The sequence below is a fragment of the Embiotoca jacksoni genome, unplaced genomic scaffold (assembly GCF_022577435.1).
Source record: "Embiotoca jacksoni isolate LCO1_2020_lvr unplaced genomic scaffold, fEmbJac1.0.p SCAF_124, whole genome shotgun sequence".
In the NCBI taxonomy this organism is placed as follows: Eukaryota; Metazoa; Chordata; class Actinopteri; family Embiotocidae; genus Embiotoca; species Embiotoca jacksoni.
In genome coordinates, this window is record NW_027185257.1 from 23,543 (window position 1) to 47,500 (window position 23,958).

General features: G+C 45.9%; 2 protein-coding genes across 2 annotated transcripts in view; one reads left to right on the forward strand and one right to left on the reverse strand.

Annotated features, from left to right (window-relative positions):
- Positions 1-2,345: 2,345 nt before the first annotated feature.
- On the forward strand, positions 2,346-17,331 carry LOC138195759 (sperm-associated antigen 1-like). Its single transcript, XM_069145406.1, has 18 exons — positions 2,346-2,493; positions 2,683-2,842; positions 2,931-3,053; positions 3,131-3,195; positions 3,420-3,532; positions 3,650-3,755; positions 3,899-4,029; positions 4,146-4,252; positions 4,626-4,755; positions 5,881-6,330; positions 9,943-10,042; positions 10,504-10,656; positions 12,760-12,917; positions 13,590-13,731; positions 14,261-14,387; positions 14,473-14,631; positions 15,356-15,679; positions 15,828-17,331. The coding sequence occupies exons 1-18, from the start codon at positions 2,348-2,350 to the stop codon at positions 15,954-15,956; spliced, it is 2,823 nt and encodes a 940-aa protein (XP_069001507.1). The 5' UTR covers positions 2,346-2,347; the 3' UTR covers positions 15,957-17,331.
- A 1,983-nt stretch (positions 17,332-19,314) lies between these two features.
- Positions 19,315-23,958, reverse strand: part of LOC138195758 (E3 ubiquitin-protein ligase RNF19A-like) — a 13,382-nt gene continuing 8,738 nt past the window's right edge. Inside the window, exons 4-8 of the mRNA XM_069145405.1 lie at positions 23,708-23,829; positions 22,797-22,958; positions 22,325-22,538; positions 22,098-22,241; positions 19,315-21,555 (exon numbers count right to left, since the gene is read on the reverse strand). Coding sequence (XP_069001506.1) covers positions 20,415-21,555; positions 22,098-22,241; positions 22,325-22,538; positions 22,797-22,958; positions 23,708-23,829 — 1,783 coding nt within the window. The 3' untranslated portion in view covers positions 19,315-20,414. The remainder of the gene's footprint in view (positions 21,556-22,097; positions 22,242-22,324; positions 22,539-22,796; positions 22,959-23,707; positions 23,830-23,958) is intronic.

The window sequence follows — 23,958 nt, forward strand, 5'->3', positions numbered from 1 at the left end:
AGATAGATAATAGATAGATAATAGATGATAGATAGATAATAGATAGATAATAGATAGATAATAGATAATAGATAGATAATAGATAATAGATAGATAATAGATAGATAGTAGATAATAGATAGATAATAGATGATAGATAGATAATAGATAGATAATAGATAGATAATAGATAGATAATAGATAATAGATAGATAGACAGACAGACAGACAGATAGATAGATAGATAGATAGATAGATAGATAATAGATAATAGATAGATAGACAGACAGACAGACAGACAGACAGACAGACAGATAGATAGATAGATAGATAGATAGATAGATAGATAGATAGATAGATAGATAATAGATAGATAATAGATAATAGATAGACAGACAGACAGACAGACAGACAGATAGATAGATAGATAGATAGATAGATAGATAGATAGATAGATAGATAGATAGATAGATAGATAGATAGATAGATAGATTACGCTACAGTAGCATGTACAGGGCAAAGCAATAAAAATGACAAATAAAAAATACAGGTAGTAAAAAATATAAATAGATTTAAAAAAAAACATTATATACAAATAAAAATAGAATAATATTAAATTAAACTAAACAACAGTGCAAGGGTGTTATTGTTGTGTGATGGATTTGGCCAGAGGTGAGTTATTGTACAGTCTTATTGCAGTGGACAGTAATGATCTCCTGTATCGGGAATGATCTCCTGTATCAGGAATGATCTCCTGTATCTGGAATGATCTCCTGTATCAGTAATGATCTCCTGTATCTGGAATGATCTCCTGTATCTGGAATGATCTCCTGTATCTGAAATGATCTCCTGTATCAGGAATGATCTCCTGTATCTGAAATGATCTCCTGTATCAGGAATGATCTCCTGTATCGGGAATGATCTCCTGTATCGGGAATGATCTCCTGTATCTGGAATGATCTCCTGTATCTGGATTGATCTCCTGTATCTGGAATGATCTCCTGTATCTGGAATGATCTCCTGTATCGGGAATGATCTCCTGTATCTGGATTGATCTCCTGTATCTGGAATGATCTCCTGTATCGGGAATGATCTCCTGTATCTGGATTGATCTCCTGTATCTGGAATGATCTCCTGTATCGGGAATGATCTCCTGTATCTGGAATGATCTCCTGTATCGGGAATGATCTCCTGTATCGGGAATGATCTCCTGTATCAGGAATGATCTCCTGTATCTGGAATGATCTCCTGTATCGGGAATGATCTCCTGTATCTGGATTGATCTCCTGTATCTGGAATGATCTCCTGTATCAGGAATGATCTCCTGTATCTGGATTGATCTCCTGTATCTGGAATGATCTCCTGTATCGGGAATGATCCCCTGTATCTGGAATGATCTCCTGTATCAGGAATTATCTCCTGTATCTGGAATGATCTCCTGTATCTGGAATGATCTCCTGTATCAGGAATTATCTCCTGTATCTGGAATGATCTCCTGTATCTGGAATGATCTCCTGTATCAGGAATGATCTCCTGTATCTGGAATGATCTCCTGTATCTGGATTGATCTCCTGTATCGGGAATGATCTCCTGTATCGGGAATGATCTCCTGTATCGGGAATGATCTCCTGTATCTGGAATGATCTCCTGTATCGGGAATGATCTCCTGTATCAGGAATGATCTCCTGTATCTGGATTGATCTCCTGTATCTGGAATGATCTCCTGTATCTGGATTGATCTCCTGTATCTGGAATGATCTCCTGTATCTGGATTGATCTCCTGTATCTGGATTGATCTCCTGTATCTGGAATGATCTCCTGTATCAGGAATGATCTCCTGTATCTGGAATGATCTCCTGTATCGGGAATGATCTCCTGTATCTGGATTGATCTCCTGTATCTGGAATGATCTCCTGTATCAGGAATGATCTCCTGTATCTGGATTGATCTCCTGTATCGGGAATGATCTCCTGTATCTGGAATGATCTCCTGTATCAGGAATGATCTCCTGTATCAGGAATGATCTCCTGTATCTGGAATGATCTCCTGTATCTGGATTGATCTCCTGTATCTGGAATGATCTCCTGTATCAGGAATGATCTCCTGTATCAGGAATGAGCTCCTGTATCTGGAATGATCTCCTGTATCTGGAATGATCTCCTGTATCTGGAATGATCTCCTGTATCAGGAATGATCTCCTGTATCTGGAATGATCTCCTGTATCAGGAATGATCTCCTGTATCAGGAATGATCTCCTGTATCGGGAATGATCTCCTGTATCAGGAACGATCTCCTGTATTGGTCATCGTCACAGTCGACCATTTATAGAACAACATCTTTGACGTGATAACTGAAATTCTTTCCAGGAATGAGTGCAGATGCCGTTTTCTCTCTTCAAAGTCAGCCCTGCACCGCTGACTGCAGCGGGAAGGTCCCTGTGGAGCACCTGGACTACGAGTACATTGGAAAATGCAAAGATGTGAAATACCTGGAGAAAGTGTTGAGAGTGCTGAGGTAAAGGCCACAGAGCTGAGCTTGGTGGGAGGAGGCAGAACATGTTTTTTACTGATTCACCAGATGGGAAATGTGTATGTAATATTGACAATAAATGATGTGCCAACCATGAGCAACAGCAAAAGAATAATAGAGAACATCGTAACACAATACAGTCAGTCTGATCAACATGACCTGTTTTGTGAACAGATCCGGCGACCATGGCGTCTATCCTCATCTGGTCGGGTTCTGTGAGAGTCACTTGGAGAAACTGGACCCCCGGAGCCGAGCTCTCAGGAAGGAGACCCCCGTAGCCACGGCAGCCAGCCTCTCCAGAGACGAGTGGAGCCTGATTGTTGATGAGTTGCAGGTATGGTACATGTTGTAGTGTGTTTTTTATAAGTCCTCCTCACTTCCTGCTCTGTTAAATGACTGTTTGGACTTTTTGCTCTTTACAGACATGGCAAGACGAAACCAAAGAGACTGAAACTTCACTGGATCAGCAGTCGGTGTTCGATGACCTTGTGAAGGAGAACATGCCACCCGTAAGAGGTTCCAACTGCTTCGTTCCACTCAGTCAGGTAATAAAGGTCTGAGTGTAACCCTGCACATGCACATATAGAGGACAGACGCTGACATGAAGTCTTTTCATTCACAGAATTCCAAAGGAAGAAGGAATCTCTCAAAATGTGCTCTCCCACGTGATTATCGCGAGTGGGACAAGTGAGTCCTTTTGTCTCCATATGGGTCTTTTTTCAGAGGACAGGACACTCTGTGACAGCAGCTGTAGGCTCCGTGCATACTAAGTGCTTTACTTTATAAAAAGGCCTTCACTAAGCTTCTTTCATTACAATCATCCACAATTAAAGGATTGATGGTGAGTCCACAGTCTCGTTCTGTTCAGTATCTTCCTTTAACCCGTTCATACAGTGTTTCACTGTTTCCAGGTTCGATGTGCAAAAAGAATGTGAAAAAATAGATGGGAATGAGGTCAAAAATGATCCACCAGCCATTTTAAACACGGGACATCCCAAAATCAAGACGACAGTGGATGCCTCATGTAACGTATAACGCACTGCCCGTCCTATCTGGCTGTTGGTAAATGCACAGCATGAAGTATGCGTATGTCTTGTGGGTATTTGTGTGACATGTGTGCTCTCCACTGCAACACATCCAGTGCTGTCACAACCGGAGAAGCTCCTGCTGGCAAATCGTGAAAAGGACAAAGGCAACGAAGCTTTCAGGGCAAACGATTTTGAGGAGGCTGTTGCATATTACTGCAGGTCAGTTCATTTATTATCAAGCATCTCTTAAAGAGATTCTGTCATTCTGCAGTTTCATGTCATTCCTGTTCACTCTGCTGTAAGTGTTTGTGCATTAACCTCACTGTAAAGAAGGACCTGTTTTATTTTTCCTTCCATCACAGGAGCGTTTCCATTAAACCGACTGTGGTTGCATACAACAACAGAGCGCAGGCAGAGATCCATCTGAAGCGCTGGCCTGACGCCATGAGAGACTGCCAGAGGGTCCTCGAGCTGGAGCCAGACAATATGAAAGGTACTTTCTTCTTTTTCAATTTTAATCCCACTGTGTTTTTTGGATGAGTTTACATTTTGTATTTAGGACTTTGAATACAATAGCATCTGTGTATTTATTGTGTGTCTCATCATCAGCGCTGTTACGTCGTGCCACCGTTTATAATCATATGGGCGACTTCCAGATGGCGGCTGAAGACGTGAGGCGGGTGCTCCTGGAGGAACCGCAGAACACTGCAGCCACTGTAGGTGGACAAGGACTGAAGTTCAGTGCCAGTGTACCTCTTGTCCACCAGGTGTCACTGTATTTGTGTGAGATCAGAGATTAGTAAATACATTACAGCTGCTGTAAGGTATTAATAACATCAGTTCTGGTTTGTCTGTATAATGGAGGACAGTGTAGTTTATTGAGTCATTCTGTGTTAAAAGCAGGAGGTCAGTGTGTGTCTGTTTATGTGCCTCTTTAACAATGTGTTTTGTGTTATTGATGTGTAACAGAGGTTGATCCTTTTGCACACAAGCCATTCATTGTAGTAGTATGTGGATGATCGGGAGGTGAGTCTGCTGAGGAGAACCTGCTGCTGATGAACTCTGATGTGTGGATGATCTGTGTTTTAGCAACTTCTGTCTCAAATTGAGAAGAAGATGAAGGAATGTCAACCAGAGCAGCAACGCAAGGGCAAAAAAATCCTCATCCAAGAGGTAGAAGATGACGACAGTGACGATGGAAAAGAAGAAGAACAGACCGGTGAGACCGCCTGAACCCCCCCCCCCCCAAAAATCAATATCAATATCCTTGATTTACACATGCAGACACAGAGAATATAGAAAAGCCAATGACCATTTATAATTCCCAGAGTACAAGTGGAAATCAATCTGTAAGGGATTTGAATGTTCCCTATTCTTCATTTAACACCAAGACAAATCAAATTCAGCCGAGTCAGCCTCAGATCAGCTACGTGATGGGAATGAAAAAGTCTTCGGTAACAAGCCCTTATTCATAATTTATTACAGTTGATTTCAAGTTAAAAACTAACAACCGAAGAGAGCTGAACAAAGTTAATTAATACACCTGAGGTGGGGGGAAATAAAATGTAGTTTCACAGTAAGATCTGACCAATCAGATCACAGACATATTAATATTTAAACTCTTTATCAGCAGGAAGCGGTAACAGTCAATACATACCATGAATTTGTATTTTTTTTAAATTGTAAATGACTTGACCTTATAAATCCAGTGCTGGTTATGCTCTAATTTATTGAACCTAAAATGCAGTATTGAAATTGAAGTCTGTCATGACAGACGGATCTTTCAGTACGTAGTGAGGTCACCGAGGCTGTTTCCGTCTGGCTCCTTCCATCCGGACATGTGTGCCCAGCAGGTGTCCAGGTGGAAACAGGCAGGAAGCCTCAGCGGTGATCTGTCCAGGAGGCGGTCAGTTGAAGCAGCCTCTCCGGAGTGTCTGTCCGCTGGCTCGAGTCTCCTCGCTGCCTGGTTCTGACCGGTCCTCTGATGGACAGACCATCTCTGGTTATAGTGGATCAGCCTGTTCAATCACACATGCTACCACCGACTGAGATGCAGATAGAGGAAACTCCCCCGTCCCTCCGGGCAATGTATGTCAATACAATGCGTGTGCGTGTGCGTGTGCGTGTGCGCCCCGCCCCGCCCCGCCCCCACCAGCGCTTTCGTAACTCCGTGTTGAGAGTGACTGCTTCCTGGAGCTCCCTCTCTGAAGTGGCTGTGTCATACGTGCCAACCCTCCCCCACTGTGATGTAACCGCTGACTCCTTCCTGTGGGTGTGTCCCCCTCCCCCTCCCCCTCCTCCTCCCGCTCTCTGCTTCTCCCCTCCCTCCCTCTCTCCCTTACAGCTTGTCCGGTTCAACCCAGCCAGCCTGTGGGAGGGGAGGAGAGCTCAGCTACTCCTGCCGAAAGGGGAGACATGGGTAACGCTCAAAAAAAGCCCCACGGCAGAGGGGACGGGGGTCCACACAGCGAGTCCAGCACCTCCCACCACGGACACCGGAGGAGCCGAGGAGGCAGCTCGGACAAGTACAAAGTCCCGCAGGAGTCCCGGGAAAAGGTGGCCAATGGATCCAGCAAGAGGGGCTCGACCGCGTCGGTCCAGGGGGATCCGAGCGGTAAAGGCTCCTCAGCCGGAGGAAATGCAGCAGAAACGGCCAACCTCGATGCCCCATGCGGAGCCCTGCCCCCCCCTCTGGCCCGGCTCAAGAACCAGGGGAACCTGCTCTTTAAAAACGGACAGTTTGCCGACGCGCTGGAGAAATACTCGGTGGCCATCCAGGGCTACACGGACTCAGGTAGGTGGAGCAGCCCTCATCCTCGCCCTGGTAGGGCTCATGTCCTCAGGCCGCCGGTAGTTCCGGCTGCTTTATGTAAATGACATTGGGGAGAAGTGAACTCTGAACACGTAACACTTGTACTCACGGTGGGACAGGAAGCACACGGAGGTTTGTCCACCACTTCATTTATCATCATATTTCACTTCACATCCCTTGATGGGGTTTAAAGATCAAAGCTCTGGAGGCTCTAACTGGCCGCTGTAGTTGTAAATCAAAGGTCATCTCCTTTCCCGGAGCCAGGTAGGGATCCATGTATTTATTGTGTTGTCACTGCAGAATCCCACTAATGACTGCAAAGCATCAAACTGGATCTTTCTAATGAAAGAAATCCTCCCAGATCAGAAGCAGTGCTCCCATCTGTCAGTCTCTAGTCTGTAAACAAAGACTTCAACCGCCATCGCGATGCTTGCTGCTGCATTAAAGTGACTTTGTCCCGAGGTGGATGCGTCACAGTGGGGCTGTGGTGGTGTACCGAGACGGTGGTTCTGTTTTAGCCCCAGATAAGCCTCTCAGCTCAGGTCCGTCCAAGTCACATGACCACCAGCCACTCACCGGGAAACGGAATCTGGCGGACTGCAGCTACAATTCTCAACCAAAGTGAGAGAGAGAGCGATGGATGGACGGTGATGTCCTCTCTGAGGACGGCCGTGATGTCCTCACCGGGACACGGACGACATCCATCCGACCGACTGGGAAAGATTACATGCAGACAAACAGACCTCAGATCAGATGTTAACTCATTTAAAACACTTAAACAGGCAGCATGACACTGATCTGTCAGAAAGGGACATGATATTATATTATATACACTCATGACATTATATTATATACACTTGTGATATTATATTATATACACTCGTGATATTATATGTTATATAGACTCGTGATATTATATTATATACACTCGTGATATTATATTATATATACTCGTGATATTATATTATCTACACTCGTGATATTATATTATGTAGACTCGTGATATCATATTATATATACTCGTGATATTATATGATATAAACTCGTGATATCATATTATATACACTCGTGATATTATATTATAAAGACTCGTGATATTATATTATATAAACTCGTGATATATTATATACACTCATGATATTATATTATATAGACTTGTGATATTCTATTATATACACTCGTGATATCATATTATATACACTCGTGATATTATATTATAAAGACTCGTGATATTATATTATATATACTCGTGATATTATATTATATAAACTCGTGATATATTATATACACTCGTGATATTATATTATATAGACTCGTGATATTATATTATATAGACTCGTGATATTATATTATAAAGACTCGTGATATTATATTATATAAACTCCTGATACCATATCATATACACTCATGATATTATATTATATAGACTCGTGATATTATATTATAAAGACTCGTGATATTATATTATCTACACTCGTGATATTATATATACTCGTGATATTATATAGACCCGTGATATTATATTATATATACTCGTGATATTATATGATATAAACTCGTGATATATTATATACACTCGTGATATTATATTATATAGACTCGTGATATTATATTATAAAGACTCGTGATATTATATTATATAAACTCGTGACATATTATATACACTCATGATATTATATTATATAGACTTGTGATATTCTATTATATACACTCGTGATATTATATTATATAGACTCGTGATATTATATGATATAAACTCGTGATATATTATATACACTCGTGATATTATATTATATAGACTCGTGATATTATATTATAAAGACTCGTGATATTATATTATATAAACTCGTGACATATTATATACACTCATGATATTATATTATATAGACTTGTGATATTCTATTATATACACTCGTGATATTATATTATATAGACTCGTGATATTATATTATAAAGACTCGTGATATTATATTATATACACTCATGACATTATATTATATAGACTCGTGATATTATATTATAAAGACTCGTGATATTATATAAACTCGTGATATCATATCATATACACTCATGATATTATATTATATAGACTCGTGATATTATATTATAAAGACTCGTGATATTATATTATATAAACTCGTGATATATTATATACACTCATGATATTATATTATATAGACTTGTGATATTCTATTATATACACTCGTGATATTATATTATAAAGACTCGTGATATTATATTATATAGACTCGTGATATTATATTATAAAGACTCGTGATATTATATAAACTCGTGATATCATATCATATACACTCATGATATTATATTATATAGACTCGTGATATTATATTATATAGACTCGTGATATTATATTATAAAGACTCGTGATATTATATTATATACACTCGTGATATTATATTATATAGACTCGTGATATTATATTATAAAGACTCGTGATATTATATAAACTCGTGATATCATATCATATACACTCATGATATTATATTATATAGACTCGTGATATTATATTATAAAGACTCGTGATATTATATTATATAAACTCGTGATATATTATATACACTCATGATATTATATTATATAGACTTGTGATATTCTATTATATACACTCGTGATATTATATTATAAAGACTCGTGATATTATATTATATACACTCGTGATATTATATTATATATACTTACGATGAGTCTGTATGTGGAGACTCCAGGTTAGATCTGTCACTCTGTACATGATCTGCTGTCACAGTATCCTCACTAAGTGTTGCTGAGGCATCATCATCATCATCATCATCATCATCATCATCACTAGGTCATCATCCATCATGTGATTTCTTGTGATGAGGTGGCACGCTGAGCTGACTGTATGCCGTGCAGCAGATAACGTTGGTCTGTCCGTACTGTAGAGAACAGGAACATGTGATCGAGATGGAAACAGAAAAGCAAATACAGCATGTTGAACTTTCAGGAGAAAACACGTCCTAAAAGTGGTTTCTCAAGCTTTTCTTTGATCCTCATCAACAGTTTTAAACTCCTGGAACCAAGAGAGAAGCGTCGCTGCCTGGTATCCTGTTAGATACTGTCCTGGTCAAGAAAGGCCTGCTTCCACTTTAGGTCCCAACAAAAGTGTTCAAAGTCTTCAATACATAAATGTGTGTGTGAATTCAGCTTTAAAATCATTTTGCAATTTTTTTTTTTTTAAACTAAAATCTTACTATATTGAAAGCTTATTGAGGTTTTATAAGTCATTCCAATGCTGAAACAAAATTTTTTTTTTTTTTAATTTCGTCACCACAGAAACTGAGAATTGCAACACACCCATATTAAAGCTTTAAAGGTGGAGTGGAGATGAAACATGTTTGTGCAGCTCCTCTGTGTGCACATTAAACGGTCTGATTCAGCCACTAATCTGGGAACATTACAAATGATTCATAACACACAAACAAACTTTTTAAAGCCACACACACACCTGTCCTCTTTAAGACAGCTTTATTGATATTCTGTACTCCAGCTCCACAGACATTATTACGTTATATGATGGACATGTTTTAAGTGTGCCGTCTGTGTCCTTCCATGCAGGGATGGACAGTCCGGAGGATCTGTGTATTCTGTACTCCAACAGAGCAGCTTGCTACCTGAAGGATGGTCACAGTCAGGACTGCATACAGGACTGCACACGGTGAGACTTCACACTCTGGATACAGAGGAACACACACTGCTGTTTGCTGTGGGTGGGACCATTTTTACTGGCTTTTACTTTGAAAATCCAACATGGCTCCCCAGTTTTGTGGCCAGCTTCACCATGTAGCGGCCTCAGTGGCAGATCACAGTCATTTTATGAGGGGATTTCCAGCGGGCTGTGTTGTAAGGGATTGTAATTAATCTCTTTAGACATGGTTTTATAAGCAGCAAACTCAGGATAACTTGGAGGAACCTCCCTGTTAAGCTTTGAAACACTTGCTGTGTTTAGATTGAAGAACACGTTACTCAAAAGACTTGTACTCTTAGATATGACGTATAGACAAGCACAGAAACACCTAAACCAACATATGCACACGCCGTTGTCCACGAGCATCTATCTCAGGAGCAGCAGACTTGATCCTTTGCTCCTGTCTCATCACATCTATTTATACCCACCAGAGCCCTGGAGCTGCAGCCGTTCTCCCTCAAGCCCCTCCTGCGCCGGGCCATGGCTTATGAGTCCCTGGAGCGCTACCCAAAGGCCTACGTGGATTACAAGACCGTCCTGCAGATAGACATCAGCGTGCAGGCAGCACACGACAGCGTCAACAGGTATTAGCCTTCAGATCCCAGTTCAGCTGAGAGGCTGCAGAGAAACACACTTTTAATATTCATATTGTCCTTTTTGAAAGATATCACATTCTGGTTGACGCACGCTTTCATTCTGTGAACTAGAAAAGAAACAGGAATAAGTTGGGGAGATTTTATTGCTCAATCTGCCTTTCACATTTTGAATTATTCTATATTTTAAATGTCAGGAATTACATTGTAAAATAATCAGAAGAAAACATCACAACAAACCAAATGAGAACTCGCAGTCTGTTTAGTGGCTGCCAGATTTAGCCGCTGGGCAAAAGCAGCTCCAGTTAAAGGCTAATTATGGCTTGTTCTTTCTCTGTTACACAACACAGGAGCTCACCTGGTTGTTTTGTGTTCTGGAGTAACTCGGGGTCAAAGCTCTAACACATGCTCATATATATCTAGAAAACTGAAAACTGAGATTAATGCAGAAAAAGTCCCTCCAGTGTGGACAGCAATGTACAGTGCATCCGGAAAGTATTCATAGCGCTTCACTTTTTCCACATTTTGTGGTTACAGATTTATTCCAAAATGGATTAAATAAAACATTTTCTTCAGAATTCTACACACCCCATAATGATAATGTGAATTTTTTTTTTTTTTTTAATTTTTGCAAATCTATGAAAAATAAAAAATGATAAAATCCCATGTACATAAGTATTCACAGCCTTTGCCATTACACTCAACATTGAGCTCAGGTGCATCCTGTTTCTACAACTTGATTGGAGTCCACCTGGTAAATTCAGTTGATTGGACATGATTTGGAAAGACACACACCGTCTATATAAGGTCCCACAGTTGACATGTCAGAGCACAAACCAAGACATGAAGTCCAAAGAATTGTCTGTAGACCTCAGACAGGATTGTATGGAGGCTCAGATCTGGGGAAGGGTACAGAAACATTTCTGCAGCATTGAAGGTCCCAATGAGCACAGTGGCCTCCATCATCTGTAAATGGAAGAAGTTTGGAACCACCAGGACTCTTCCTAGAGTCGGCCGCCCGGCCAAACTGAGCGATCGGGGGAGAAGGGCCTCAGTCAGGGAGGTGACCAAGAACCCGATGGTCACTCTGACAGAGCTCCAACGTTGCTCTGTGAAGAGAGGAGAACCTTCCAGAAGGACAACCATCTCTGCAGCACTCCACCAAGCAGGCCTGTATGGTAGAGTTGCCAGACGGAGGCCACTCCTCAGTAAAAGGCTCATGACAGCCCACCTGGAGTTTACCAAAAGGAACCTGAATGACTCTCAGACCAGGAGAAACTAAATTCTCTGGTCTGATGAAGCAAAGATTGAACTCTTTGGCCTGAATGCCAAGCGTCATGTTTGGAGGAAACCAGGCACCGCTCATCACCTGGCCAACACCATCTCTACGGTGAAGCATGGTGGTGGCAGCATCATGCTGTGGGGATGTTTTTCAGCGGCAGGAACTGGGAGACTAGTCAGGATGGAGGGAAAGATGAATGCAGCAATGTACAGAGACATCCTTGATGAAAACCTTCTCCAGAGCGCTCTGGACCTCAGACTGGGGAGAAGGTTCATCTTCCAACAGGACAACGACTCGAAGCACACAACCAAGATAACAAAGGAATGTCTTCGGGACAACTCTGTGAATGTCCTCGAGTGTCCCAGCCAGAGTCCAGACTTGAACCTGATTGAACATCTCTGGAGAGATCTGAAGATGTCTGAGCACCGACGCTCCTCATCCAACCTGATGGAGCTTGAGAGGTCCTGCAAAGAAGAACGGGAGAAACTGCCCAGAAATAGGAGTTAAGCTTGTAGCATCATACTCAAAAAGACTTGAGGCTGTAATTTCTGCCAAAGGTGCTTCAACAAAGTATTGAGCAAAGGCTGTGAATACTTATGTACGTGTTATATTTTAGTTCTTTATTTTTAATAGATTTGCAAAAATTTAAACAAATTCACTTTATTTTTTTGTATTGTGTAGAATTTTGAGGAAAAAAATGAATTGAATCCATTTTAGAATAAGGCTGCAACATAACTAAATGTGTAAAAAGTGAAGCGCTGTGAATACTTCCCGGATGCACTGTGTTTAATCCCGTGGATGTGTTGCTGCAGGATCACCCGGCTGCTGATCGAGCAGGACGGTCCGGAGTGGAGGGAGAAGCTCCCGGACATTCCTCTGGTTCCTCTGTCGGCTCAGCAGCACCGCAGGGAGGATCCGCCCAGCGCCGAGGTGCTGCAGGCCCGGGCCGACAAGGCCGCCAGGGATGCAGGTGTGTTTTCTAAAAGTCCTGAGACACACAGGATCCGTCGGCTCTCTGGAAGAAGTCGAGTCTTCAGCAAACAGTCCATGTAACATCACATCCTCATTTATTCTTCATTAATAGATCAGTCAGTAATATATTCTATGTGACAATATACAACTCACAGGGACATTTAATGCTTTTATTTTGGATGAATTTGCTCATAATAATAATGTAATAATAATGCTTTCCCTGCTGATGCAGTATTTGGACCTTGTGTCTGCTTTTACTTTGATGTGAATGCTTCGTCTGCTCGACTCTGACATGGAGGAACAGAACAGAACTCACTTCCTGTTTCTCTGAGCTCCTGTTGTGACAGCAGAGATGTAGTTTCTCTAGAAGTGGACGCGTCACCTCGCTCACTGACCGTACAGTTCTTCTGCTCCCACGACTTCACTGCAGCTATTTTTAAATGTGTAATGAAAGAATAGAGCTGCTGGCAGCGTTCTTCCTCCCAGAAGAGGCTCTGCAGCAGATTGATGAATCCTCCGTCACACCAGCGCAGCACTCATGTAAAAGAACAAACACACAAGCGAGGAGGAGGGAGGTCCGTTAAAAGGAAGAGTCAACGTGGATTTATGACATCCAGAGAAAGGAGAGTGGAACAACTTGAGCTCATCACCGCTTCACTTTGTCTTCTAGAGAGGAAAGCAGAAGTCCGTTTTTCAGCTTTTAAGCAAGAAGGGAACGATTTTGTGAAGAAGGGTCAATACCAGGAAGCTCTGGGGAAATACACTGAATGCCTTAAGATGAAGCCAGAGGAGTGTACCATCTACACCAACAGGTGAGGACACACACACACACACACACACACAGTCCTGTGGTCTTTCCCTTTGTCTTCTTCTTCATGTGTTTCACAGTTTGTTTCTTCATATTTCTCAGAGAGCATCAACAGTCTGGATGAATTCAAACTAGGAAACTGTCATTAGTCAAGAGCTGCTTTCAGCTCTAATCTGGACCTCACATGGAAGTGCAGACAGGTCCTGCTGTGTGTGTGTGGGGGGGGGGGGGGGGGGGGGGGGGGGGGGGGATCTGTACATTCAGACCAGAGCAAACAGCCTGTTCTGCCTCCACAGCTGCTGCGTCCCATAAATATAAATCCTGACTATTAATTCACGTAGAAAAGAGGCTGCAGCATCTTTCTGAGCTGTAAACGTCGTGTCTTATCTCTTCTTGCTGAATATGAAAAGAATCTTTTCAAGCCTTCAGCCTCTTTTATCAAATCTGATCTGCAGCCGATGAGTCACAAACTCATGATAGCTGTTAGTCATGCGTCAACAACGATAAGAATCACCAGTGACGTGTGTTTGCAGAGCTCTGTGCTACTTGAAGCTGGAGAGGTTTCCTGAGGCCAAGCAGGACTGCGATGCAGCGCTGAGACTGGAGCCAACCAATAAGAAGGCCTTCTACAGACGAGCGCTGGCCAATAAAGGCCTCAAGGTGAAAGCTTCACGTTCACCCAAACTGTGAGTGTGCATCTAAAATGTCTCCTTGCAGGCATAAAGCTGAGTGTTTCCTCCACCAGGACTACCTGGCCTGCAGCTCTGACCTGCAGGAGGTGCTGCTGCAGGATCCCAACGTGCAGGAGGCTGAGAAGGAGCTGGAGGAGGTCACGGTGCTGCTCAGACAGACGCTGGCCAGCGCTTCACCGGCCAAACCCCGGAAGACGGTCCCCATCACGGAGGTACGTCCACGTCGGTGAGGAAGAGTTCGGCCACATGGTTGACGTGTGCGCCGTAAGTGGTGATGATGCAGGAGGTGTCATGACGGGGAGGCGCTGAAGGAGCATGACTCACGCTGCCGCCCCGGAGTCCAGCTGGGTCGTGTTGTCACGTTGGTTGAAGTCACTCCAGGCCACACGAAGCCCCTCAGACGTTTTGAGAACATCATGTGACCGTAACATGTCATACCCCAAAAAACTACAAAACTACATGTGATTGTGAGCTTCCTGCTTCCTGCTGATAAAACAACACGACCGGCTGTTGCGTGTGATCTCCTCTCCTCCTATCAACTGTCTGATGACGGCAGAAAACTGAAATAAACTGCTGACTGCAGCATTAATGGGGGATGGACATACAAAAAAATCAACCACTTTTCATTTTCAGTTCGTTGCTGTTTTTTTCCAGCTGCATCCCAGAGGAACCTGCTGGAGGCTCACAGGTTCACTATGGAAGAGAAACACTAAATCCAGCATCAAACAAGCTCAAGTGCTCATTATGTTTCAGTTTGCTGAAAGGTTCGTCAGTGAAACAATCATTTCTCCTCTTTTAATCTGCTGTTAGTGATGGAGGATCATCTCCAACAGGGAGGAAAACAACCACAGAAGGATCCCAGACACAGAAAATGTTCTTCAGATGTGAATGAGTGACTGACACCCGGCCGCTCTGCTCACCTGTGTCCTTCCTCAGGTGGATGACGACGAGGACGCGACAGCCGTTCAGAAGTCAGAAAGCCTCTGCAGAGGTCAGGACATCTCCGTGAACCTCCGGCCGACCAACGCCTACGACTTCGGCCGGTCTCTGAACGCGGCTCGCGGCGGCGGGAACGCGGCGGCCTGCGCCGAGCTGCTGGCCTCCACGGCGCCGGAGACGCTGCCCCGGTTCCTGAGCACCCAGCTGGAAGGACAGACGGTCGGTTTCATCATGCAGGCGCTGGACTCCCACCTGCTGGACAGAGACCCCAACCTGGTCTACCAACACCTCAACCACCTGCACACCGCCGACAGGTTCTCGGTAAGACAGCATTTACATTCAAACAACCGGATCTGAAGTTTATTGCTCCTTCCTCCCTTCCTTCCTTCCTTCCTTCCTTCCTTCCTCCCTCCCTCCCGGTCTGTAACAGCTTGGTTGAAGTGTGAACAACGTGTGCTGCTGTCTGCAGGTGGTCCTGATGCTGCTGGACAAAGACGAGCGGCGCCACATGACGCAGCTGTTCGAGCGTCTCTCAGCTGTGGAGAGCACAGAGTTCACCAAGAACGATGTTCAGAATCTGGCCAACAAATACATCTGACCCCCCCCGCCCCCCGCCCCGCCCCGCCCCGCCCCCCGCTGCATGAGCTGCTGCACTACTTCTCTTGGATCTATGCAAAACACTACGAGAACCGAGCACACGAAGGCAGGAAGCTGCAGAAAGTGCCGGAGCAATACGACTGAACTGAGTGATCCAGCGGCTGGTCTGGGCTGACGATGCTGTATGTTTGCGTGACACTAGAAGAAATCTATTTTTTTCTCTTCAGAACATTTTGCTATGCAGATTTACTTTTGTACCACCTCCAACCATTTGCATTGTACCACAGACAGAAGGACACAGTGGACCTTTGTCTTCACTGTATTGATATATAGGGTCCAATGTGCAACGTTATGCAAGACGACAGGTGAGTGTCCCCTCAGGACGCGCTCATGATCCCGGACCTGAGCTCAGGTGATCCGGTCCTTCAACCCAGTCAGTTTTTGAAATCATTTGATAAAAGAAATGCTAAAAATGCGATCCAGTGCATGCTAAACATTGACGTACAAAAGAGGTCAGAGTTCATGAAGACTTTTCCCGCTGCAGGACAACCCCATCAGATAAAGGAACAGATTCATTATTACATGTACTGTGTTATCTTAGACCTGCATGACGTCTCCTGACAACGTTGTAGGAAGAAAACACGAGCTCACCTGCTCTGCTGAGTGATTCCTCTGTGCAGTTAGCAGATCTGTGTTGAAGCATAAAATCCCTCTTAAAGGCAGGTGTTTGCATCTTTTCCATACGATGACGTAGAGTCATTCAACCTTCAATCTGTTTACCAAATGAACCTGCCGGCCGACGCACATCTGTCTCCACAGCAGCTCAGACAGCCGGGAGAGAAGCAGCATCTTTAGGAGATGTGTGCCTTGGATTTCAGCCTAGGGGTCGACTTACATTTTGGTGAGTGTGCAGATACTCCTAAAGAGAAAGTATATTTATGTCATTCTGTAGCTTTAATCAAATTGTTAAATGGCTTGGATTTATGCATCATAAATCAAACATACTGTATTTTCACTTAGCTACACGGTTGTTTAAAATGTGTCATTTATTTGCTAATTTAAAGTCCTTCTATCCGTGTTAAGGAACCAAATGTTAATCGAAAGCAGAAGATTTTGCCTGAATCCAAACCATTCTTTGTTTTCACACGTTTTTGTTCATTCTCCATGAATGTACCAGGTTTAGTTCAGGGAGACGATCGGGGCAGCGAGAGGCAATAACATGTTCCAGTTCCACCTCGCTGTGGTTTTATCAGTATATTTCAGTAGAGTTGTAAAAATGTGTATCATATTCAGAGGGCTATTCAATAAACTGGGAAAATATGGACGTTTTCTTCTCGGTGCTGATTTTGAATTAAAAAAAACAGGACGACATTTCATATATATTTTTTTTATTTGTGATATGCATTTACACGCATACAGTAAAGCAAATTACCAAACAAATATACAAATACCTTATGCCATTCTGCACAAATTACAAATTATATCTGGCACTAGTGTTGAAATTAGGATCAAGAAACTGGAGTTTTTGGTGAAGAATGAGAAACCGAACGGAGGAAGGACTGCAGCATGAAGCCTCGTCCACAGAACCGAGCCGAGAGTCCACTCGGGGACAGACGGTCCACTCGGGGACAGACGGTCCAGACCCGTCGGTGGAAGAGGTTCACCGGAGCCGACTCGGCGGTCTCCGTACAGCGGAGCGCCGAGCGGTAAACGGGCTTCAGCAAACGCTCTGAAATAAAGAATCTGACTTCAAGTCTGCTGAGCACCGATTGGCAACACAAACAGGAACCACGGGACACATGAACAGGGAAGGTGCCCACCCCACCCCACCCCACCCCACCCCACCCCACCCCACCCAAGCATCCCTATCAACCGCTGTGCATCACAGAACACGGATGAGTCAGAAGTACAGGTACAGTGCAGGCGCCTCGGCTGCTGGGCAGCCTCACTTAGTAGCGTAGCGTTTGTGAAGCATGTAGGAAGCAGCAGCGTCTGTGGGATCCGGGTCGGGTCGGGTCGGGTCGGGTCGGGTCAGAAGGATGCACAGTAAGATTTAACAAGAGCCTGAGTGCTGTCTTTGGTAGGCAATTGAGAAGTCTTTATTTAGCATGGCTACCACAGTATGTTGTGTGTGTGAGCATCAGACAGACATCCTGCTATCAGTGAGTCGTTGGACCTAGAAGACACAGTGGAGACGAACAGAACAAACAGCTTCTTGAAGGCACCATGAGTTAACAGAAAGATATCAACGCTCTCGTACTCAGTGAGACGAAACCACCGGCCTGAATAAACCTTTGAACAGGACAAAAACATTTTCTTTGTACAATTTCACAGAATTGACCAACCCATTGGTTAATGTTATTATAATGACTTTCAGCATTATCTCGGCCTTCCAGAGACCTTTTCCTCAAATCAAAAAGGACCTTCGTCCTCCCACCCCCTCCCCCCTCCCCCGACAGACACATCCAGCTTTCCACAGAGCTGACCGAGGCCGGACCGAGGCCGGACCTCCGAAGTCACCTCGGCACTAAAAACGCACACTCGGCGCTCACCGAGCGGGACCGCGTCCACCTGAACAGAACCTCAGAGGAGCTGCGGGAGATTTTAGTGCTGAAAGGATTCAGGACACCGAGTCCAGAGGAGGGTTCGTTTCAAACAAACAAAAGAAAGAGCGAATAATAAATACAGACCAGAACACAAGGTTCCCCTGTTGCTAACACACTGAGGGAAAAACAAAAGAAGGAAATCAGGAGTCCTGGACTTCACTTCTGGAAACATCAAACTTTTAACATTCCTGCACGGCGTTGCATCCACGTCGTAGAGCCTACATCTAACCGGGCTTTTAATTTGAAGGAACAGACCGACAGACCGACAGACTGACAGACCGACAGACTGACAGACCGACAGAGTGACAGACCGACAGAGTGACAGACCGACAGAGTGACAGACCGACAGAGTGACAGACCGACAGAGTGACAGACCGACAGAGTGACAGACTGACAGAGTGACAGACCGACAGAGTGACAGAGTGACAGACTGACAGACCGACAGAGTGACAGACTGACAGTGACAGAGTGACAGACTGACAGAGTGACAGACCGACAGACTGACAGACTGACAGAGTGACAGACTGACAGAGTGACAGACCGACAGAGTGACAGACCGACAGAGTGACAGAGTGACAGACTGACAGAGTGACAGACTGACAGAGTGACAGAGTGACAGACCGACAGAGTGACAGACCGACAGAGTGACAGACTGACAGAGTGACAGAGTGACAGACTGACAGAGTGACAGACCGACAGAGTGACAGAGTGACAGACTGACAGACCGACAGAGTGACAGACTGACAGTGACAGAGTGACAGACTGACAGAGTGACAGACCGACAGACTGACAGACCGACAGAGTGACAGACCGACAGAGTGACAGCCTGACAGTGACAGAGTGACAGACTGACAGAGTGACAGACCGACAGACTGACAGACCGACAGAGTGACAGACCGACAGAGTGACAGCCTGACAGTGACAGAGTGACAGACTGACAGAGTGACAGACCGACAGACTGACAGAGTGACAGACTGACAGAGTGACAGAGTGACAGACCGACAGAGTGACAGACCGACAGAGTGACAGACCGACAGAGTGACAGAGTGACAGACCGACAGAGTGACAGACCGACAGAGTGACAGAGTGACAGAGTGACAGACTGACAGAGTGACAGACCGACAGAGTGACAGACCGACAGACTGACAGGGTGACAGACTGACAGACCGACAGACCGACAGACTGACAGAGTGACAGACCGACAGACTGACAGACCGACAGAGTGACAGCCTGACAGTGACAGAGTGACAGACTGACAGAGTGACAGACCGACAGAGTGACAGACCGACAGAGTGACAGACCGACAGTGACAGAGTGACAGAGTGACAGACCGACAGAGTGACAGAGTGACAGACTGACAGAGTGACAGAGTGACAGACCGACAGAGTGACAGACTGACAGAGTGACAGACCGACAGACCGACAGACCGACAGAGTGACAGCCTGACAGTGACAGAGTGACAGACCGACAGAGTGACAGACCGACAGACTGACAGACCGACAGACTGACAGAGTGACAGACCGACAGAGTGACAGACCGACAGAGTGACAGACTGACAGAGTGACAGACAGCTCGTCAGCGGCTCACAGCAGAAACACCAGCAGTCACAACCTCAACCCTTCGACACAGCTTCACCTCACAACCTTCAACACCTGCCACGGCCTTCTGACAGTCGGAGGACACGCAGCTCTGTTTTCCTCAAAGGCTTTTATGAAGGACGTACATCCCATAATAACAACGATGCCCCCTTTAGAAGGGAATAAGAGTTAAACTGAAAGTTATGGTTGTTAGTTTAGTGGAGGAAAGATGTTAAAGAAAAACTGTGTCTGTGCAGCACTTAAGGTATCGAGATGTTATATATCAGTCTGTATACAAGAGTTCTTGGGCTGCAGCTGAGTTTGGGTTGGGTTCTGGGTCTGGGTCGGGTTCTGGGTCTGGGTCGGGTTCTGGGTCTGGGTCGGGTGCTGGGTCTGGGTCGGGTGCTGGGTCTGGGTCGGGTGCTGGGTTTGGGTTTGGGTCGGGTGCTGGGTTTGGTGCTGGGTCTGGGTGGGGTTCTGGGTTTGGGTCGGGTGCTGCATTGGGTGCTGGGTTTGGGTGGGGTTCTGGGTCTGGGTGGGGTTCTGGGTCTGGGTGGGGCTCTGGGTTTGGGTGGGGTTCTGGGTTTGGGTGGGGCTCTGGGTCTGGGTGGGGTTCTGGGTCTGGGTGGGGCTCTGGGTTTGGGTGGGGTTCTGGGTTTGGGTGGGGCTCTGGGTTTGGTGGTTGTTGTTGGTTTCTTTTAGCAGCTCTCCGGTGTTGCTGAGAGAATCCAGCTCAGCGGGGGACACCAGGTTCAGGTTCTCCTCAGTAATGAAGCAGAGCGGGGAGAGCTCTGCGCCGTGACCCAGGGAGGAGGTGGTGGAGGTGGGGGAGCGGGGGGGGATCGGCGCTCCTGGTCCCTGGGCGGAGGAGGAGGAGGAGCAGGAGGTGGGGCAGGCGTCCAGGCGGTCGTTCTCCACCTCCGGCAGCGGGCTGACGGTGGCGAAGCGTGTGTGGTAGTCGCCCCCCCCGGAGCCGTGGCTGCAGGACGTCTTCATGCTCTCCAGGTCGGAGCAGCTGAACTCAGAGAAGTGGCTGCAGTGGGAGTCGGCCACCGACGGCAGGCTGCCGCTCAGCGACGGGGAGTCGAACTCGGAGGAGTTGGTGCTGCGCTGCTCCAGCAGCTGAGCGTCCATGTCCTCCCGCGTCTCGTTGATCTTGGTGCCTCCGCCGCCTTTCTTGCGCAGCTTGCCTTTGCTCTTTTTGCCCCCCGAGCCGGAGGAGGACGAGCAGGACGCCTCTTTGGCCCATTTAGCGGAGGTTCCTTTGCCCTCGGAGGAGGTGCAGCCGTTGGAGGCGCAGGTCCAGCCGCAGCGGCCGGCGTGGCTGCCGTCGTCCACGCTGCTGCTGCCGCTGTGATGCCGCAGTTTCCCGGGTTTGGATTCGATGTCGACCTGGACCTCCATACTGTTCCCGTCTCTGGGAGGACAGGACGAAGCAAACAGGAGACGTCGTCATGACAATTATCTCTCCCTCCGGGAAATCGGGATCTTGTGATCGCTATAATTAACGCAAATTCAAGCAAGCAATATCTGCGAGAAGGTTTTTTTTATTCCTTTGATTTTTCTGCAAAAAGTTGAATAAATACATAGAAAAGATGAGAACTCAAATATTTCTGTGATGTGCAGCAGGATTATTATCACAGGAAGTGATTACACATTTATTCCTTTATCAGTTAGTGATTAAAAAAAAAGAAAAAAGGTATTTTGTTTTTCTGAAATTGCAATTTTTTTTCTAATTCCCGCAATTTTACACAAAAAACTCACTTTAAACTCCAAAATCAACATTTTAGAGAAAATCTACAAAAACAAACATTTTTGATCGCAAACAAACACCAAAAAACTTCTGGAAATCCTGGAGGGGCCGACTCATCCACCCTGAGTCCCGTCTCTGTAGAAGTGTTGTTTGTATCATGTGATCCCAGACACGCCGGTCTGTGGAAGGACACCACCACTACGAACCTGTCCAGGGGCGTGTAGGCGTTGAGGATGGACCCGGCCATGGCTTTGGTGCTGGCGTTGTCGCTGATCGTTCCCAGACTGACGGTCCCAGACTCGCCGCTGAGACTGCAGCGCTCCTTCTGCACGTCGGCCTGCACCTCCAGCCTGACGACACCACAGGGGGAGATGGAAGGCGTGCAGCAGAAACCGTGCAGAACGTTCACCGGGGTGTGTTTCTGTTTCACTACCTGTTCAGGTAGTTGACCACGGCGCTGCCGGACAGGCTGCCGGTGATGCTGGCTCCAGCCAGCGCCGTGGTGGAGGCGGTCTCGCTCAGGTTGTCCCTGATGGCCCCCAGACGGTCCATGTGGCTGCCGCTGGCGCTCAGGCTGCCCGTCAGCCCCCCCACGCTGCCCTCACCTATACTGGGGTTGTTCCTGGTGTCCGCAACTGATGTTGCATCTGTACACAAGATAAAGATCCTCAAGATGAAACCACATCTGGAAATATATGAACAGAGGAAAATGGGTCAGAAACCAAAGACGGTGTCGTGTTGAAAATGTTGTTGTGGGTGTTTTTCTAAGCAGCTGTCTGTTGGCGGTTCATAAGAGAACAGCTCGGTGTGAAAGAGCACATCTGGGACGACATAAAGGCAGATTGTGGTGTTTGACATCAACACGAGGTGTCTGTGGGCGTCAGAACAGGACAGAGGACACGTACCGGTGGCGGCCGTCCCGCCGCCCACGTTCAGCTCGTTCTCATCGTCGAACTCGATGCGTACTCCTTTTCCATTCCCCGCCGAGACGCCACAACCGCCACTACGGCACAGAGAGATGGGAACCACGCCGTAGACGTACGCAAGCATGATGGGAACACCGATGCCTGAAGGGTGGGAGACACACAGAGACACAGAGAGAGACACAGAGACACACAGAGACACAGAGACACACAGAGAGACGCACAGACACACAGAGACACAGAGAGAGACACAGACACACAGAGACACAGAGAGAGACACAGAGACACAGAGACACAGAGAGACACAGAGAGACGCACAGAGACACAGAGACACAGAGAGAGACACAGAGACACACAGAGACACAGAGACACACAGAGAGACGCACAGACACACAGAGAGACGCACAGACACACAGAGACACAGAGAGACAGAGACACAGAGAGAGACACAGACACACAGAGAGAGACACACAGAGACACAGAGACACAGAGAGAGACACAGACACACAGAGAGAGACACACAGAGACAGAGAGAGACACAGACACACAGAGACACAGAGACACACAGAGACACACAGAGAGACGCACAGACACAGAGACACAGAGAGACAGAGACACAGAGAGAGACACAGACACACAGAGAGAGACACACAGAGACAGAGAGAGACACAGACACACAGAGACACACAGAGACACACAGAGACACAGAGAGAGACACAGAGAGAGACACAGACACACAGAGACACACAAAGACACACAGCAACGAGTTAGAAACAACGGTGAAGGCCAAACAGTCTCGCTGTCTCTCAGCTGTTCCATCTTTATGGAACAACTCAGGAGGAGGAGGAGGAGGAGGAGGAGGAGGAGGAGGACAGGTTGGAGAGCTCACTGACCGACGGTGACTGCAGCCACCACCGGGGACACGATGACAGACAGCGTCACTCCTCCAGCGATCACCAGGTTCCTCTTGTGGTTGGAAATGTCTTTGCCTTCGTAACGGTTATGGATCTGAAAAAAAGAGGGGGGGGAGGGGGGGGGGGGTCAGACCAAAGAAAATGACAAATCAAGGATCACGCAGCAAACATGCTAACAAACAGAAGTATGTGTGGCCTGACGGACACCGCAGAAGAAGTAGTGTTACCAT

Coding starts and splice junctions, on each gene's coding strand:
- LOC138195759 (XM_069145406.1), top strand. CDS start 2,348: ATGAGTGCAGATGCCGTTTTCTCTCTTCAAAGTCAGCCCTGCACCGCT. Junction 2,494..2,682: donor AAAGTGTTGAGAGTGCTGAG/GTAAAGGCCACA, acceptor TTTTGTGAACAG/ATCCGGCGACCATGGCGTCT. Junction 13,732..14,260: donor TGTACCATCTACACCAACAG/GTGAGGACACAC, acceptor GTGTGTTTGCAG/AGCTCTGTGCTACTTGAAGC.